At 36.6% G+C, this 19,082-nt stretch overlaps 1 protein-coding gene across 3 annotated transcripts; it reads right to left on the bottom strand.

Annotated features, from left to right (window-relative positions):
* Nucleotides 1–119: 119 nt before the first annotated feature.
* On the bottom strand, nucleotides 120–17,709 carry egfl6 (EGF-like-domain, multiple 6). Of its 3 annotated transcripts, XM_067408524.1 has the most exons (13): nucleotides 17,564–17,709; nucleotides 12,320–12,426; nucleotides 11,954–12,046; nucleotides 10,420–10,539; nucleotides 9,578–9,697; nucleotides 9,181–9,315; nucleotides 7,867–7,989; nucleotides 7,612–7,674; nucleotides 6,011–6,235; nucleotides 2,991–3,065; nucleotides 2,803–2,898; nucleotides 2,359–2,621; nucleotides 120–275 (listed from the first exon to the last, which is right to left on the bottom strand). In XM_067408524.1, the coding sequence occupies exons 1-13, from the start codon at nucleotides 17,632–17,634 to the stop codon at nucleotides 168–170; spliced, it is 1,599 nt and encodes a 532-aa protein (XP_067264625.1). In that variant the 5' UTR covers nucleotides 17,635–17,709; the 3' UTR covers nucleotides 120–167. The 3 variants fall into 3 exon arrangements, with proteins under 3 accessions (XP_067264625.1, XP_067264626.1, XP_067264627.1); XM_067408525.1 differs by lacking the exon at nucleotides 7,612–7,674; XM_067408526.1 differs by lacking the exon at nucleotides 17,564–17,709 and having other exon boundaries at nucleotides 11,954–12,078; nucleotides 12,320–12,343.
* Nucleotides 17,710–19,082: the final 1,373 nt, after the last annotated feature.

Below are 19,082 nucleotides of genomic sequence, written 5' to 3'. Positions count from 1 at the left end.
ATGTTACAATGTTTATATAATCATACAAATCATGAAGGATATCTACCTACAAACAGACAATATCAATAACATAAATGTCACTCTTCTTATTTTCACGCAGGTTTGTTCAGCTGATCACGAACAGAGTCTTTCGCTGCTGTTTGAAAGAGTCACACGAACACATGATGTTAAAAGACGAGGGCTTCATCCTCTGAACAGGGTCCTGAGAACAGAACCACGTGATCCACAGCGATCTCTCCGCTCATGGACCGACCGCGCTCGGCCTCAAAGATGATCTGGAGGAACAAGAATCATTTACAGTCATGATTACACATTAATAGATCATAACCAATGATCATCCAATCAGTTCAGATTCATTTATTCCTCATTGCTACTGGCTCAAATATTACACACTATTTAAAGAACTTTTAGAATTTTAATTGAATTTATTTGCTTTACTGTTTGGAAATTTGTATCGGAATATTTTCAAACTGCGAAACAAATCAATTCTATATAGATTTGGAATATTTCCAAGCTGTGAAGCAAATCAATTCTATATAGATTGAAAATATTTCCAAACTATGAAGCAAATCAATTCTATATAATTTTGGAATATTTCCAAACTATGAAGCAAATCAATTCTACATAAATTTGGAATATTTTCAAACTGTGAAGCAAATAAATTCTATATAGATTGAAAATATTTCCAAACTATGAAGCAAATAAATTCGATATAAATTTGGAATATTTTCAAAATGCGAAACAAATAAATCCTATATAGATTTGGAATATTTCCATATTGTGAAGCAAATCAATTCTATATAATTTTGGAATATTTCCAAACTATGAAGCAAATCAATTCTATATAAATTTGGAATATTTTCAAACTGCGAAACAAATCAATTCTATATAGATTTGGAATATTTCCATATTGTGAAGCAAATCAATTCTATATAATTTTGGAATATTTCCAAACTATGAAGCAAATCAATTCTATATAAATTTGGAATATTTTCAAACTGCGAAACAAATAAATCCTATATAGATTTGGAATATTTCCAAGCTGTGAAGCAAATAAATTCTATATAGATTGAAAATATTTCCAAACTATGAAGCAAATCAATTCTACATAAATTTGGAATATTTTCAAACTGCGAAACAAATAAATCCTATATAGATTTGGAATATTTCCAAATTCTGAAGCAAATCAATTCTATATAAATTTGGAATATTTTCAAACTGCAAAACAAATAAATTCTATATAGATTTGAAATATTTCCAAACTGTGAAGAAAATAAAATCTATATAGATTTAAAATATTTCCAAACTATGAAGCAAATCAATTCTATATAAATTTGGAATATTTTCAAACTGCGAAACAAATCAATTCTATATAGATTTGAAATATTTCCAAACTGTGAAGCAAATAAATTCTATATAGATTTGGAATATTTCCAAACTGTGAAACAAATCAATTCTATATAGAGTTGAAATATTTCCATATTGTGAAGCAAATCAATTCTATATAGATTTGGAATATTTCCAAACTGTGAAACAAATCAATTCTATATAAATTTGGAATATTTTCAAACTGTGAAAAAAATCAATTCTATATAGATTTGGAATATTTTCAAACTGTGAAACAAATCAATTCTATATAAATTTGGAATATTTTCAAACTGTGAAACAAATTAATTCTTTATAAATTTGGAATATTTTCAAACCCCGAAACAAATAAACCCTATATAGATTTGGAATATTTCCAAATTGTGAAGCAAATCAATTCTATATAGATTTAAAATATTTCCAAACTATGAAGCAAATCAATTCTATATAAATTTGGAATAATTTCAAACTGCGAAACAAATCAATTCTATATAGATTTGAAATATTTCCAAACTGTGAAGCAAATCAATTCTATATAAATTTGGAATATTTTCAAACTGCGAAACAAATCAATTCTATATAGATTTGAAATATTTCCAAACTGTGAAGCAAATAAATTCTATATAGATTTGAAATATTTCCAAACTGTGAAGCAAATCAATTCTATATAAATTTGGAATTTTCCAAACCATGAAACAAATAAATTCTATATAAATTTGGAATATTTCCTTACTGTGAAGCAATATTTGTGATGCGCACAAATTCTATTGAAATTCTTCTGATAGTGTGTAGTATTTGAGCCACTACTGAAGCTTGTTTCCGCCACAGAATAAAAAAATAAAAAAGATAATTGCGACTTTTATCTCACAATTCTGATGTTATTTCCTACAATTCCAAGTTTATGTCTCACAACTCAGAGGTCAGAATTGTGCGATTATGTTTAATTCCGTGGCAGAATCACGCTTCCACACAGATCTCACACGCGCTCCTCACCGCCTCTGGAGCGCTCTCTGTCCAGGTGATGGTGATCTTCTCTGACTGCCAGCTGCGGTTGTGAGTTTGTCGTCTCTCCCAGATGGGAAGCGCACTGTTGTCCAGCATCACTCGTAAGACGCCCATGTGCTGCCCCACACTGCGGTAATCAAACGTGAGACAGAAGGTGCTCTGCCGCATGTAATCGTCCAGAAGAAGCTTTATCCTCGCCTGCTCCTTCCTGTTGCCCACAGGGCCATCCAGCGCCAAGTAATATTCTCTTCCTAAAGAGACAATGAGAAAGAGCCCAGTTACTGTTTTGCAGTAATAATACTTTATTTTATTGGAATTAAATATGGAAAAGGTTTATATATTCAGCTGTCACATGAATCTCATAGCTGTTGGTAGAAGAGGAAACTACAACTTCTGTTCTTTTGCCCAGTGAACACGATCATGAAGTCGTACCGTTTTCATGATACTTGATAGTCCAGTCCAGATCATCCTCATGGTCCTGCACCCACTCACACGCTCCACGATCAAAGTTACAGTCCGTCAGGAATCCTGCTCAAATAAAACACACAAGCACTTAGTAAAATCCTCTGAATGTTGAAAAGACAAACGTCTCTGTGTGCAATCTGAAAGAGTTTGCTTACTTTCCTTCAGCGGCGCTGCCTGGATCTCTTTCGGCTCTGATTCTGGACCATAAACAGGCACAAATTCATCTGGAACTATAAACGGAAAAAGAGACAGGTCATGAAAAGGATTTCCAAACAGAAAAAGATCCAAACGCTGTTCCAAAAACAGTCAACAGGGGGCATTAAAACAGAAAACTGACATGAGTCATATTAGAAATATTCCTCATTTAAATAATAATTAATGAGCAGAATAAAGGGGCGGGGCCTGGTTGAGTTAGTTAGTAGTGTGTTGAAACTGGCGGTTATGGTAAGGGGCGGGACATTTCCCAAACACCAATCAGAACACACTGCTCCAGCCGACCAATCAGAGCACAGAAGGAGGGGCTTCATAGAGACAGGAAGTAAACAGAGCGTTACTGACAGACTGGGAAGAGAGGAGCTGCAACAATGGAGAATATGAGGAAACAAGACTTTCAGACTGAAACGCTCGTATTCAGCCCGGCTAATTGCTAGAAAGACGATGAAAGACAGTCAAACAGCTGTTCTGCCGCGCTAATCAAAGGCTTTAGGTCTTTCCGACCGTTCCTCCCTCTGGGAATGTGTGCCTGGAAGATGTGGATTTTTCTCCCTTGAGCTCATGTGTGTCTCGGGCCTGTCTCCTCCTGCCTTATCTCGAACATTATCACGGACGGAGGGGATTCTGTACAGGTTTATGTCTTGTTGAGAGATTTAGAGACTACATCAGACACTGCATGTTTGTTAAAGAGCACCTTTAATGCCTCTTTCACAAGATGTAATATCAGTCTCTGGTGTCTCCAGAATGTGTCTGTGAAGTTTCAGCTGAAAATCCCCCACAGATCATTTATTATAGCTTGTCAAATTTGTCCCTATTTGGGTGTGAGCAAAAACACACCGTTTTTGTGTGTGTCCCTTTAAATGCAAATGAGCTGCTGCTCCCGCCCCCTTTCCAGAAGAGGGCGGAGCTTTAACAGCTCCACAACAACAAAGCTGGGGAATCTCACGCAGCCAAAATGAGGAAAGTGTTCAGCCTTACATTGTTCAAACCGGTACACCGTTGTCGCTTGCGAGAACAAAACGACGGCGCCGTGGGTGGAAACATGCAGATTAAGGGGCGGTAATATTATAATAAGATCCCCTTCCCACATCACAAGGGAAGAGAAATCTGAGCGGCTCGTTTTTTCACATTCTTGCAGAGAAAGGCTTGCCAAAACAAAGCTGTCCCCTTTAAAAGGCGTTATTGCTCATGTGTGACAGCGTGATGATCACTCCACACTCACGCCTCTTCTAGAGTCATTCATCAACAGTCTGTAAACAGAGTTTAGAGGCGTGTTTTGGGTCGGTCACACTACACTTGTGTTGCATGCGAACCAAGCGGCAACCTCCCCCAGTTTCTCTTGAAGCCAATACGAAAGTGACTGCAATTCATCGACTGGCCGCTAGGGCTCCAAAAGAGAGCAGAATCTCATTGAGTCCCATGTTAAAATGCCCAACTTTACAGCAGAAAAAAACATGTTTACAGCCTGGTACAAATTGTGGTTTTGGTCTATACTGCTAATTTTGCCCATCATGACAATGAATAAGTCATCCGTTTAAATTATATTAAGCCTTAAAGTTTTGCATAATTAAGGGCGTGGTCACTTGAGTGACAGGTCTGTGAGCCGTCACTTTACCTCAGCCTGAATTTGGCATCTCTGCCCTGTTTGTGCTTTTTTCGTGATTATTTTATACAATTCTCAAGTAATAAGGCTTGCTGTGCGGTTATATGTTCGAGACAGATGTGCGTCTGTGCACACATGCGGGAGATAAACAGAACACGCGTTGTTGGATCGTCTTGGCATTGGCTAAAAGTTTTGTTAGTGAAATTTACTATGATAATGGCACTACAAACTCCGACAGCACTGCTTGGATATTATAACTAAAACTGCTGCACTATTTTAGACGCGGGCTCATTTGTTTGTTAGATATATATGATCGTGTACATAAACTGCTCAGATTGCATAATTCGTTCAGAAGAAATGTGATGCAAATAATGAACAATTTATCAATATTTCATGGTTTTAACACTTTTGTGAACAAAAAGTTTTTGTTTTCCAGTGGACGGATTGGATTCATCTCACGATCACTATTTCATTATACAGATATGAGGTCTTGTTTTGATTTTGTGAGTTGTCATTTGCACACCCGACACAAATTACAGTATTACTGTTGCTGAGCATCTATATCGTAAAACAGACAATGTAGATAGTAAACCTTTCTAACGATATATCTTGTTATCTTTATTAATATTTTAGATAGTAACTAAGATAGCTTCTTTACCTGCTAACATGATCACGTTGAGCTAAGTGGGCGTGGTTTCAGCACCTCAGCTCCACCCACGTCCCGCCTCTTTGCCCATTTTCAGTTATCCGGGAGTTATTGTAAGATTTATTGTTATTTAAAATTTATTGTAAAGGGAAAACCTTTATTTTTCATATTCAAAACAGTTATCATTAAATGAAACTATATTGCTATTATTTGCCAAGGAAACATTTCTCATTTTGTATGTATTCGTGGAAGGGGAGGTTTGCTCGTAGTCTCCGTGTCTGTACATGTTCTACATCCATACACAGACGTGACTCTCGGCTCAATCCCTGCTCTGAAAACAGACCTGCCTGTCTTTGTAAAAATACTAGAGCTGAATGATTTCTGAAGGATCATGTGACACTGAAGACTGGAGTAATGATGCTGAAAATTCAGCTTTGATCACTGAATATAAATTACACTTTACTATATATTCACATAGAAAACAGCTGATTTACATTCTAATAATATTTCACTATTTTACAGTATATTTGATATAATAAAAGCAGCAGTGGTGAGCAGAAGAGACTCTTTCCCAAGCATTAATAATCTCCCTGACTCCGGCGGTGTGTAATATTAGTGCACTCAGCAGCATGTCGGCAGTAACGGAGGAGTATTTTTAGTGAGAGCCGAGGATCACTCACAGAAAACATCTCCTCTGGCGTTCAGCTCCTCACCCTCCAGCTGGTTTCCCGTGTCGTCCTCCTCTTCTTCCTCCTCATCGTAAAACTTCTCCTCCTCTGGAGCGGCCGGTGTGTCCTCCGCAGGGCCGATGTAGACCTCGCCCTCGTAGTCGAAGGGCTGCAGGTGGAGTCGAGGAGAGTCGGTCACCTCAGGCTCTGGGATGGTGTTGTCAAACCTGCCGCCCAGAATACGAGTCTTGGACGGGGCGTCGGGAATAACTGCAGGATTAGACAGAAGAAGGGATGAAATGCATGAGGAAACTGGAATGACATCCTGTATGCTGATGTCTAATGATGGAGCCTGATTCATGCAATCGCAGCATTACTGCATTAATCACACAACGTGCTTTACATGTGCCATGACTGCATGTTCGGATATGCTGGAGACTTTTCCATGCCAAGTGGATTTCCAAGCATCTGCTGTGCATGAAGCCATTCACAAAGATCCAAATGGAGTTGCATGGAAACACTTTACATTAAATTTTCATTTGTTAACATTAGATGAGTAAATGAATGAACATTAGAGACGATTCAGCTAAAAATGTATATCTAGATATTTTTCCAAATTTTGATTTACATTTACATTATAGCAGAATGTGGATTTGTGTGTGTGTGTGTATATCTATATATATAATTTTAAAAAATGTACTACAATAAAAAAATAAAATAATCCAATAAAATAATCTATCTATCTATCTATCTATCTATCTATCTATCTATCTATCTATCTATCTATCTATCTATCTATCTATCTATCTATCTATCTATCTATCTATCTATCTATCTATCTATCTATCTATCTATATACAGCTATGGAAAAATTTAAGAGACCACTCCAAGTTCAGAAATCAATGTTAAGTGGTCTCTTAATTTTTTCCATAGCTGTATATATATATATATATACACATAATAAAATAAAAATAATAAATAAATAAATATTTAGGGAAGGGTTTATAACACAAAACATTGCAAAGCCGAATGTGGCACAATAATCATAATCATTTTATCTTGATTATTTTGTTTTCATTAACACTGGAAGCCAAAATGGTAAATCAAAACAAAATTCAGTGAATCCCCTACAGCCCTAGTTTATGCATAACTAATGTTGACAAATTGTAAAGTGTTTCCAGTACACAGCAAAATCTCCAGAGTTAAATCAGCTCTGCTCAGAGTACATATGGTCCTTCTCTACATAGAGTTAAAATAACACTGAAGCAGAGTTAAAGTTCATGAGATAATTAAGCAATTAATTAAGTGGTGATTGTGCATTAGTGATGAACACCTGCTGTTAACAAGCAGAATCACTGAAAAAAAGAGAAACACAAGAACTACAACATGTGACTTCAGTCACAGACTTATTAATTGCTTAATTATCTAACTTTAACTCTGCTTCAGTGTTACTTTAACGCTATTTAGAGAGGGACCAAATGTACTCTGAGCAGAGTTGATTTAACTCTGGGGATTTTACTGTGTATCAGGTGAAGCGTTCAGCAGAAGTTCCTCTAACCGCTGATGTTCTGCATGTGGTTTGGATCAGAAGTTAGAGGAAACTACAGCATGTACAGCATTTCCTCTGCATCTCTGGACGCTCTCACCGTTGAGAAACGCATCCGCATTTCCTTTATCACCTTCCCAGGATCTGTGATAAAAAGGCTTGACTACAAAAACACAGAGGTCAAATGATGTTGCTCAGAGGTCAAAGGTCAGGAGACTTATGTCTTGTTTATCCTAAAAATTCATCTATGTATTTCGATTTAAGAATGTTTAGATATTCATGCTGGAAAACAAGACAGAAATACTGAGGAGGAACATCATTTAATTTTCCGTGTGGGAATGTTTTCTTCTCTTACCTGAACAATCAAATCCACTGCCTCGGAAACCCTGCTTGCATTTACACTTGAAGGATCCGTGAGTGTTGATGCACTCGGCGTGACGACTGCACTTATGAGTGTCGGACACACATTCATTTATATCTGGAAAATCACATTAGTGCATTTCAAAGCATGAATCAATCAATCAAAGTATTTTTTGCATTTCAGGTGAGCAACTTTCTGGTATGCATATGAAACTTATTCAACAGAACATGAACTGGCTTTATTCTGGAAGCATTTTATTCATTTTCTCCTATAATGCCAATTTCACAAGATGTAATATCAGTCTCTGGTGTCTCCAGAATGTGTAGTTTCAGCTCAAAATCCCCCACAGATCATTTATTATAGCTTGTCAAATTTGCTCCTATTTGGGTGTGTGTCCCTTTAAATGCAAATGAGCTCCACTTTCCAGAAGAGGGCGGAGCTTTAACAGCTCAACAAAGCTGGAGAATCTCACGCAGCCAAAATGAGGATTGCCCTAACCCTATATACATACATATACTGTATATATAGTAAAAATAAATAAAATAAAAATAATAGATAAAAATAAATAAAATTTAATAAAATAAAATTTTATTTAAAAATGTAATAGAATGAATTAAATAAATGAGCTGTATATTTAGTAAAAATGTATAAAATAAAAATAATTAATTAAAATAAATCAATATAATTTAATAAAGTACAATTTAATAAAAAATAAACATTTAATCAAATAAATTTAATAAAATAAAAAAATCAATAAAATAAATCATTTTAATAAAATAATATGCAATTAAAAAAATAATAAAATAAACTGAATAAAGAGCTCTCTCTCTCTCTCTCTCTCTCTCTCTCTCTATATATATATATATATATATATATATAAAATACATAAAAATAAATTAAATTAAAATCATATTCAGGGAAGGGTTTATAACACAAAATATAACGAAAGAATCACTGCGAAGCATTTTATTTTGATTATTTTGTTTTCATAAACTATATGTTTAATATGTTAATAATATGTTATGTTAATAATTAAACAATAAACATTTACTAAATTACTTATTAATTAATGTTCACCTTTTGATTATAATTGTTTCCTCTAGTAATTATGTGTCTGATTTTTAATTTCCAACATATTTTGGGTTAATTTTAAGCCAGACATATAGTCATTTTTAAACTATAGTTGAGTTAAATAAAACTGGCCAGCATGTTGGACTAACATTTAACCCAAACACTGGGTTTGTCCATATTTAACCCAACTTGGGTTGTTTTTAGCCCAACATTTTTCAGACAGTGTTCATTTCTTACCAACACAGTCATATTTCCCATTGACGTATTTGAGATCGTAACCCTCCTGGCACTTGCAGTAGTAGCTTCCGAATGTGTTGATGCACTGCCGGTTGAACGGACATTGGTTTTTCCCAGTTGCACATTCATCAATGTCTAAAGAACAAAAAGAGGGAAACAACAAGAGTTCATGTAACATCTGAACTCACCGCTTTCCTTGTTTCAAAGTCTCACACCTCCATGAGTTCTCCTTGTTGATGCCACAGAAGAACCATTTTTGGTTCCCCAAAGAACCTTTCAACAATAGCCATAACATTTTAATAATCTAAAGAACCGTTTTCCACTATAGAGAACCTTTCTTCATGGAACCATCGATGCCAGTAAAGGAATGAATGCAGATGTCAGGAGTGTTTCTCACCCACACAGGTCTTTCCATCAGAGCCCAGCTGAAGGCCGGGAGACGGGCAGAGACAGCGGACCTCGGCCTGGACCTCCTCACAGCCGTACTGACAGTGAGCCAGAGAACACGTCCTCGAGTCTGCGGCACCACACACACTTTAGATGTTTAGATGTTTCAGCTCTATTTGGTGTTTTTGATCAAAATTGTTTAAAAATTGTGTTTCAAGTCACCATTGGGGAGATCAGTGTTCCATTCGGTCAAGTAAGTTTCCTTGATTTTATGGAGTAAATTGTATGTATTTGTTTTGATGTATAAAGTTAATATGCTCTTTTGAGTTTGTGCAATAAACTGATACACAAGTTACTGTAAGCAAACTTAAATTTCATGGAAAAATAAGAAAGTGTTGCATTAATAATTTTAAACTTAATTTTAACTTCAAAACTATAAACTATGATTGCTTTTGGGTTACTGAAACTTATTTATTGTGCTTTCTGAAAGCACAGACCAAATTTAATTGTTAAGTTGATAAAACACAAAAAAAGTCATTTAAACATTTGAATATATTGTTTTTGGTCCTTTTATGAACATAATCATAAGTAAATAATGACAAAATTAATTTTTTGGGGTTGAACTTCACTTAAACATTTAAATAGATTGTTTTTTTTTTGGACTTTTAAGAACATAAAAATGAGAAAACTTTAACAAAACTTTAATTTTTTTGATGAACTTCATTTAAACATTTGAATATATTGTTTTTTGGTCCTTTTAGGAACATAAAAATGAGTTAATGATGACAAATGTAATATTTTGAGTGAACTATTGATTTGAAAGTTTGAATATACTGAAGTACGGTCGCTCACTTGCACAGGACCCATCAGGCATCAACATGTATCCATTTAAGCAGTAGCACATATAGCTGCCGAAAGTGTTCATGCATCGATGTTCACAGGGTCGAGGCTTCAGACCGCACTCATTCAGATCTGAACCAGGAGAAAGAAACAGATCATTAATGACTACAGTATACTCCTCATTCAATCTCACAATGCAATGACTGACCTCTGTCAATGAGGTGAATGAATCAACAGTAGTATTAGCCATCATTTTATTTACATTTTTCAAACTTTTGTTTTTAAACATTTGTTTGAAAACGTTTTCAATTTTTTTTTTCAAGACAATACCTGCAGCACACTTAAGTTGTATACAGTGCATACTGTTCAGTATTCAGTAATAGTAAGATTTTATCCTATTATGAACAAATTAAACACAATATTCCATGTCACACACAGTTAGGCTGATTATTTGCTTAAATTAGTCTCAAATAAGACTTAAATTATGGCATACTAAGTTGAAATAATGACACAAGTCAAAATTATAACATACAAAGTGACAAAAAGTTAATTATGAAACACTAAGTCGAAATAATGACGCAAAAAGTCAAAATATGAATTAAAAAGTTAAAATTATGACATACTAAGTTGAATTAATGCCAAAAAGTCAATTAGTCAAAATAATGACATAAAATGTCAAAATAATGACTTAAAAAGTCAAAATTCTGACTTATAAATTTGAACTTATGACTTAAAAAGTCAATTATGACATCAAAATAATGACAAAAATCATAATTATGACATAAGTCGAAAAAATTATGCAAAAAGTCATAATTATGACACTAAGTCGAAGTAATGACGCAAAGTCAACATTTTAATTAAAAAGTTGAACTTCTGACTTAGTATGTCATAATATTGACTTTTTAAGTTAAAATAATGACAAAAAGTCAATTAGTCGAAATAATGACATAGAAAGTAAATTATGACATAATAAGTCAAAATTCTGTCTTAAAAATTTGAACTTCTTACTTAAAAAGTCAATTATGACATCAAAGTAATAACATACTGTAAAAATCATGTGACATACTAAGTCGACATAATGACATAAAAAGTGGGAATTCTGACTTAAAAAGTCAAAATTATGACATACTAAGTTGAAATAATGACAAAAATCATACTCATGACTAATGACAGTAAATTATGACATGAATCGAAATTATGACATTAAAAAGTCGAAACTGCCTTTAAAAGTCAAAAACTTAATTTCAACAAAAATCTAAATTATGAGTTAAAAAGTCCAAATTATGACAAAGTAATAATTTTGGCTCATAATCATTATAATTTCAATATGTTTACAGATTTTTAATTACATTAGATGAGTTAAACAGCTCGTAAACATACTATATCACTACAAAAAAATGTAAATATCTTGTGAAACATGAAATCATTTAAGACAGTTCTCTTCATATAGAACCTTTCTGGCATAAAGTTTCTTTAAAACCGAGCTGCGAACCCTAGAGTTCTATACGGAATCTCTTTTTCTAGGAGAATGTGTTCTTGAACAAACCTTGACTGCACGTCTTTCCAGAGTATCCGGGGAAGCACTTGCATTTGTTGGGGCCGACACACTCGCCGTGTTTGCATCCCGGGTCACACTGAGCTGGTAAAACATTCAGCAGCAGAGATGTATTACTAAAGGAAACAGCTGAGGTCAAATCCGTTCACCAAACCACACACGTCTGGAAACCAAAGCCAAGACTTCCCCTCATACTTCAGTGTGGTTTAAAAGCACCAAACCACAGAAAGAATGAGTGTACGGATGGAATATTTTCCCAGTGTTTCCATGTTTTACATTCAACTGAAAAATTCTCCATCACAGACACTTGCATTCTTGTGATTAAATTAAAAGAGATGTTAATGTGGACTCGTTCACCTTCACAGTGTCCTTTACTGTTCTTCTTCCATCCATAGCAACACTCGAGTCTGCTGCCGTACCGGCACACGCCTGCCAGACTCCTCGCCGGGATCTGCCGCCTTTCTCTTTTAGGAAAACAGCAGGAACGGGTCAGTTTTCACAAAGATGAGATTTAATAATGTTACAAGACAGAAACACTGAGGAAGAGCATCAGAAGATCACAGATTTGAAGGTAAAGGTGTTCTCTGTGGTGGCCTGTGAGGTCTGGGCTAATTGTAGCTGTAAAATACAGACATGACGAGGGTTTTTGATCCGGGGGGATTTGAACAGGCAGGATGCAGGAACCTCTTGCATCTCCTCAGCGTTTATGGCTCTATAAGCGTTTAACAGATGCCTCTAACAGGAACAGCTAAAATCTCCTTCACCGTATTTCCGCTATAATTAAACCCTGAACTATTCATGGCAATCACACATCAGCAGATGGACCAGAGGAGCGTGTTGATCTCCAACAGGTTTACAATAAGGTTTTGGCTTTGAGATTTTGCAGTTGAACATGTTTTAAAAGAGTCAACACTGAACTGAATTGAGCTGAATACCGATACTACTATCTGCTTTACAATTGATGAAATTGAACACTGTTATTTTCCTGTTCTCTTAATGTGAATCTGTATTATATAAAGTGCAAATAAATAAATGTGATTTGACTCACAGAACCCATGAATTCGCATCTGTTATCTTTGAGATCATTTGTATGCAAATGTACTACTAAAATAAAAATAAGGTAACACTTTATTTTACAGTGACTTTGTTACACATTACATGTAGGTACTGTAATAATAAGTATATAAAATATAGCTGCAAGCAGCAATTAAGGGGTCTGCGCAGCAGACAAACGACAATGTCATAATGGACTATGATAATAATTGAGATAAAGACGCTGTATGTCAATTTTAAAGTAAATCAGACCAACATTACTGTAGCTAGAGCCAATTTCATTTTTGTTCTCAGACTTCCTCAGGGAATTGTGCCGATGACCCATACAGAGTTTCATAGTGATACGCTAATGCGTTCATAAAATACAGCATCAAAATGGCTGACACCCAAAATGAGATGGTCCACACTGCAGAACACGAAATCCAGATCCAACTCCTCCCACTTTACACATCCCTAAACATACCTGTCTCCACCCCCTGGATCTAAACCCTCCTGTCTCCACCCCCTGAATCTGAATCCAACTCCTCCCACTTTACATATCCCTAAACATACCTGTCTCCACCCCCTGGATCTAAACCCTCCTGTCTCCACCCCCTGAATCTGAATCCAACTCCTCCCACTTTACATATCCCTAAACATACCTGTCTCCACCCCCTGGATCTAAACCCTCCTGTCTCCACCCCCTGAATCTGAATCCAACTCCTCCCACTTTACATATCCCTAAACATACCTGTCTCCGCCCCCTGGATCTAAACCCTCCAATCTCCACCCCCTGAATCTGGATCCAACTCCTCCCACTTTACATATACCTAAACATACCTGTCTCCGCCCCCTGGATCTAAATCCTTCAATCTCCACCCCCTGAATCTGGATCCAACTCCTCCCACTTTACACATCCCTAAACATACCTGTCTCCACCCCCTGGATCTAAACCCTCCTGTCTCCACCCCCTGAATCTGAATCCAACTCCTCCCACTTTACATATCCCTAAACATACCTGTCTCCGCCCCCTGGATCTAAACCCTCCAATCTCCACCCCCTGAATCTGGATCCAACTCCTCCCACTTTACATATACCTAAACATACCTGTCTCCGCCCCCTGGATCTAAATCCTTCAATCTCCACCCCCTGAATCTGGATCCAACTCCTCCCACTTTACATATCCCTAAACATACCTGTCTCCACCCCCTGGATCTAAACCCTCCAATCTCCACCCCCTGAATCTGGATCCAACTCCTCCCACTTTACATATCCCTAAACATACCCGTCTCCACCCCTGGATCTAAACCCTCCAATCTCCACCCCCTGAATCTGGATCCAACTCCTCCCACTTTACATATCCCTAAACATACCCGTCTCCACCCCTGGATCTAAATCCTCCAATCTCCACCCCCTGAATCTGGATCCAACTCCTCCCACTTTACATATCCCTAAACATACCTGTCTCCACCCCTGGATCTAAACCCTCCTGTCTCCACCCCCTGAATCTGGATCCAACTCCTCCCACTTTACATATCCCTAAACATACCTGTCTCCACCCCTGGATCTAAACCCTCCTGTCTCCACCCCCTGAATCTGGATCCAACTCCTCCCACTTTACATATCCCTAAACATACCTGTCTCCACCCCCTGGATCTAAATCCTCCAATCTCCACCCCCTGAATCTGGATCCAACTCCTCCCACTTTACATATCCCTAAACATACCTGTCTCCGCCCCCTGGATCTAAACCCTCCAATCTCCACCCCCTGAATCTGGATCCAACTCCTCCCACTTTACATATCCCTAAACATACCTGTCTCCGCCCCCTGGATCTAAACCCTCCAATCTCCACCCCCTGAATCTGGATCCAACTCCTCCCACTTTACATATCCCTAAACATACCTGTCTCCACCCCTGGATCTAAACCCTCCAATCTCCACCCCCTGAATCTGGATCCAACTCCTCCCACTTTACATATCCCTAAACATACCTGTCTCCACCCCTGGATCTAAACCCTCCAATCTCCACCCCCTGAATCTGGATCCAACTCCTCCCACTTTACATATCCCTAAACATACCTGTCTCCGCCCCCTGGATCTAAACCCTCCAATCTCCACCCCCTGAATCTGGATCCAACTCCTCCCACTTTACATATCCCTAAACATACCTGTCTCCGCCCCCTGGATCTAAACCCTCCAATCTCCACCCCCTGAATCTGGATCCAACTCCTCCCACTTTACATATCCCTAAACATACCTGTCTCCGCCCCCTGGATCTAAACCCTCCAATCTCCACCCCCTGAATCTGGATCCAACTCCTCCCACTTTACATATCCCTAAACATACCTGTCTCCACCCCTGGATCTAAACCCTCCAATCTCCACCCCCTGAATCTGGATCCAACTCCTCCCACTTTACATATCCCTAAACATACCTGTCTCCACCCCCTGGATCTAAACCCTCCAATCTCCACCCCCTGAATCTGGATCCAACTCCTCCCACTTTACATATCCCTAAACATACCCGTCTCCACCCCTGGATCTAAACCCTCCAATCTCCACCCCCTGAATCTGGATCCAACTCCTCCCACTTTACATATCCCTAAACATACCTGTCTCCACCCCCTGGATCTAAATCCTCCAATCTCCACCCCCTGAATCTGGATCCAACTCCTCCCACTTTACATATCCCTAAACATACCTGTCTCCACCCCTGGATCTAAACCCTCCTGTCTCCACCCTCTGGATCTGTTGTTCTGCGGCAGATATGGGAAAATTTGACTTGGCATGCCACTCCAAATCAAACGAGACCAATTTTGTCATTTTTTGGCAAACCGTTCAGAAGTTATAAGCAAAAAATAGCCATTTTTCATATCTCCGGACCAGTAGGTGGCACTGTGCTGAAACACAGCATGTAGCCTCAGGTCATGCCTACCCTACTAAGTTTGGTCTGAATATGATAAAGTGTTGTGGAGATACAGCCTTACATCTATTTTCGCAAGCACTGCGTAACATGTGACAAAACGATGTGACAAATTGACTTGAATTCCAGAACTTTTTGTCGTCATTGTCTGAGATGATCTAGTTCAATTTTCGTGAAAATCATGAAATTTCCTGCAAGCGGATCTATGGGTGCCATAGACTTCCAGAGCGGAAGATTGGCCCCTAATTATGCATAATTACATGCGACAAACCCTAATCCTAACCCTATAGTAAATTATTATTACTCAGTACTTAAATGTATAATTATACTGTAACACTGACACCTAAAATAACTTTAAGCAAATATACCAATTCAAATTTTACATTTGTTCTCTTCCTGGACCAAAAAACAGGCCAAAAATAATACTGATGACTCATCCTGCACTATACAAATTTTTGTCCAATCAAATGCTCTCTAGAATAAGCATGCCCCTCCCCCTAATAATGCAACAGAAAGGCAACTAAATCCTGTAAAACTAGAAACTAAAACTAGAACTTTTCCATATAAACTTGGTAGCAAGCAGCTTTTCCACAAGCTGAGGTAAATACCAATATATACACACAAATACAAAATAACACTAATGCTAAAATAATGCAATAAACATTCATTTAACAACATAAGAGCCTAAGATTCACTGCTCCAGATGCTTCTCGTGTTGGTCTCTAAATTTGGTGTGGCTCCAGAGGGACGGAGTGAATGTGTGAACGGACTGAAATAATCCGCTCGTGAGAACAGGTGGCCGACGCCTCGTTACAGCCAGAATTAGCAGATCAGCAGAGACAGCTTCACAAACCAACACCACTGTTTACTCACAGATTTACTCACAGCCTCAACACTCTTATTGGAGATATATTCATGCTTGTGCATCATTTAATCCTGACTTGATTTGATAATTAACAGACATTTGCTGTAGTGTCCAAGAGTCATGTTTAGCCTTCAACTTACCCTTTATTATTATAGATTTTGTAGTCATAATTGTGCTTGAAGTTGATTGTTTTATTTGTGATAATAATGCAATGAAATGTGCCATAATTTTTGTCCAGATTGTCATACAAAGAAATTTTGAACAGGAGAGAACCAACCAAATATTAATAACTGATTATGTTGTAGTCAGTGTTTGCTTTTTACTCTGATTTTTTGCATAATAAAATAATTTTGTCAGATGAATACATTAACTACGTTAAGTGGTTTGTTCTTCCCTCACATTTAACATATTTAAAAATTATTTTCCTCATATTTTGAACTTGTCGGCTCATTAAAAGCAAGTATCATCACTTTTGGCCACTGTGTAAAATATATTCGAGTATCAAAATAAATGCACATCATGCTCTTAATATGGTTCAACATGAATGAAAATCAAATATTGACCCTTAATCAAAAAAGCTGCATTTGTCACAAATCTTCATGCACATTAATACCGTCGCCTCTGTAATCTCATGAAAAGAAACTGCAGGTATATTAAAGAAGATCTCAGATGTTTCCAGCAGTAATGTCACAGAAGAATCTCTCAAACTAAAGTCAGAGATCTTGAGCTGAAGAGAACTTCTCTGAGCATATTTCTCCACAACTTTAACCAGGTCACTTACCTGTAATCTGCAGTTCCCGAGGAAAAGTAAAGCAGGAATGACAGAGCGCTGATCCATGTCAAATGATTCATGTTTAAGAGCAAATCTCTTTATTTCTGCACTCTTCTTTTCTCTTCTGTTTGCTTTTCCTTGTAGTTTGATTCCAGCAAGAGTCCAGGATAAAGTCTCTCTCTCTCTCTCTCTTTCCTCTCGTCTTGTTGAAATTCCAGATGTCATGTAGTTGAGTGACGGAAGGGCTGGAAGTGTTTTGTGGGGGTGTTCCAGACGTCTTCTCCCTGAAACTCAATCCATGACGTCTAGATTGATGGTGTCCCGTCGAACAACTCACTTCACGGTCCAGGAGAAAGAAAACCTGCTTTGAGGGAAATTCAGAATGAGAGAATAGACTCTTTTCGTTCATCGATGTGAATTTAAGATGAACAGGAAGTTAAATTTACTTGATTGCAGTTTAGAGGAATTAAACAAAGTCACAATACAAGGTCATTTCACTAGTAAATTCATAAAACATACCAATTAAAAAATATATAGACATATTTGTACATACAAATACCACTAAACAGAAAATATACACACACATTATATATATATATATATATATATTTTTTTTTTATTTAATTTTATTTTTATTTTTTATTAAAAACTAACGTAAATATGTTTGAAATGTCCCCATATTAAAGATTTTATGGTAAATAAGAGCATTCTGGGTTTTTTTTAATCATAGTTCATAAAATGACAGTTCAATATCTACTAAAATGTATTTAAAATACACATTTTAATAGGCGCAAACACTGATTATTAATATAATTAACTGATATATATTAAAATTATGTTTAACTCTCTAGGTAATGCTGTCCAGAAGTATTGATGTAATGATATATAAATATATTTTCTTTAAACGGAACAGTTTATTGAACCTTTAGACAAGATTTTAAAAAATGTGCATGTGATTTTGTTGAGTATTATTATCCATCAGTCTTTTATGGCTCATATAGTCTGATATAGTGAGAATGTGGAGCTCAATTTTATTCTAAAATATGTTAATTTGGTGCAGATTCTGATATTTATATGAGATTCTGAAGCTTGTAATGAGATCTTTATGACAGTATAGCAGATAAAATGCATATAAATATCAATATCTGTCAATAATATGTCTTAGTAAGATGATATTTAAATGTTCAGTTTTATGATCAAATCTCTGTGGTTTTAAAACATAGTGCAATGATGATCGAGAGATGAACAAATAAACCTGATGATCATATTTGATACTCATGATTTTTATAATCAAGTAAACCTGCTTCAGATGAAATATTACTAACAATATCAAAGTTATTCTCACATTTACTTGATAAAAATCAAGATTTCACAGCAGAAAGATTGTACAATTATACTAAAAGACTTTTACTAGACTGGAGGAGGTTGTGTTTTGATCATTTAGAGGTCTTTCACGCATGAAATATGATCCAGCAGGATTTATAGGGTTAATGGATCATGATGAATATGATCATATGCTGAAGCTGAA

This window comes from Chanodichthys erythropterus, chromosome 14 (genome assembly GCF_024489055.1).
Source record: "Chanodichthys erythropterus isolate Z2021 chromosome 14, ASM2448905v1, whole genome shotgun sequence".
Lineage (NCBI taxonomy): Eukaryota > Metazoa > Chordata > Actinopteri > Cypriniformes > Xenocyprididae > Chanodichthys > Chanodichthys erythropterus.
This window is presented reverse-complemented; position numbering and strand designations above follow the sequence as displayed.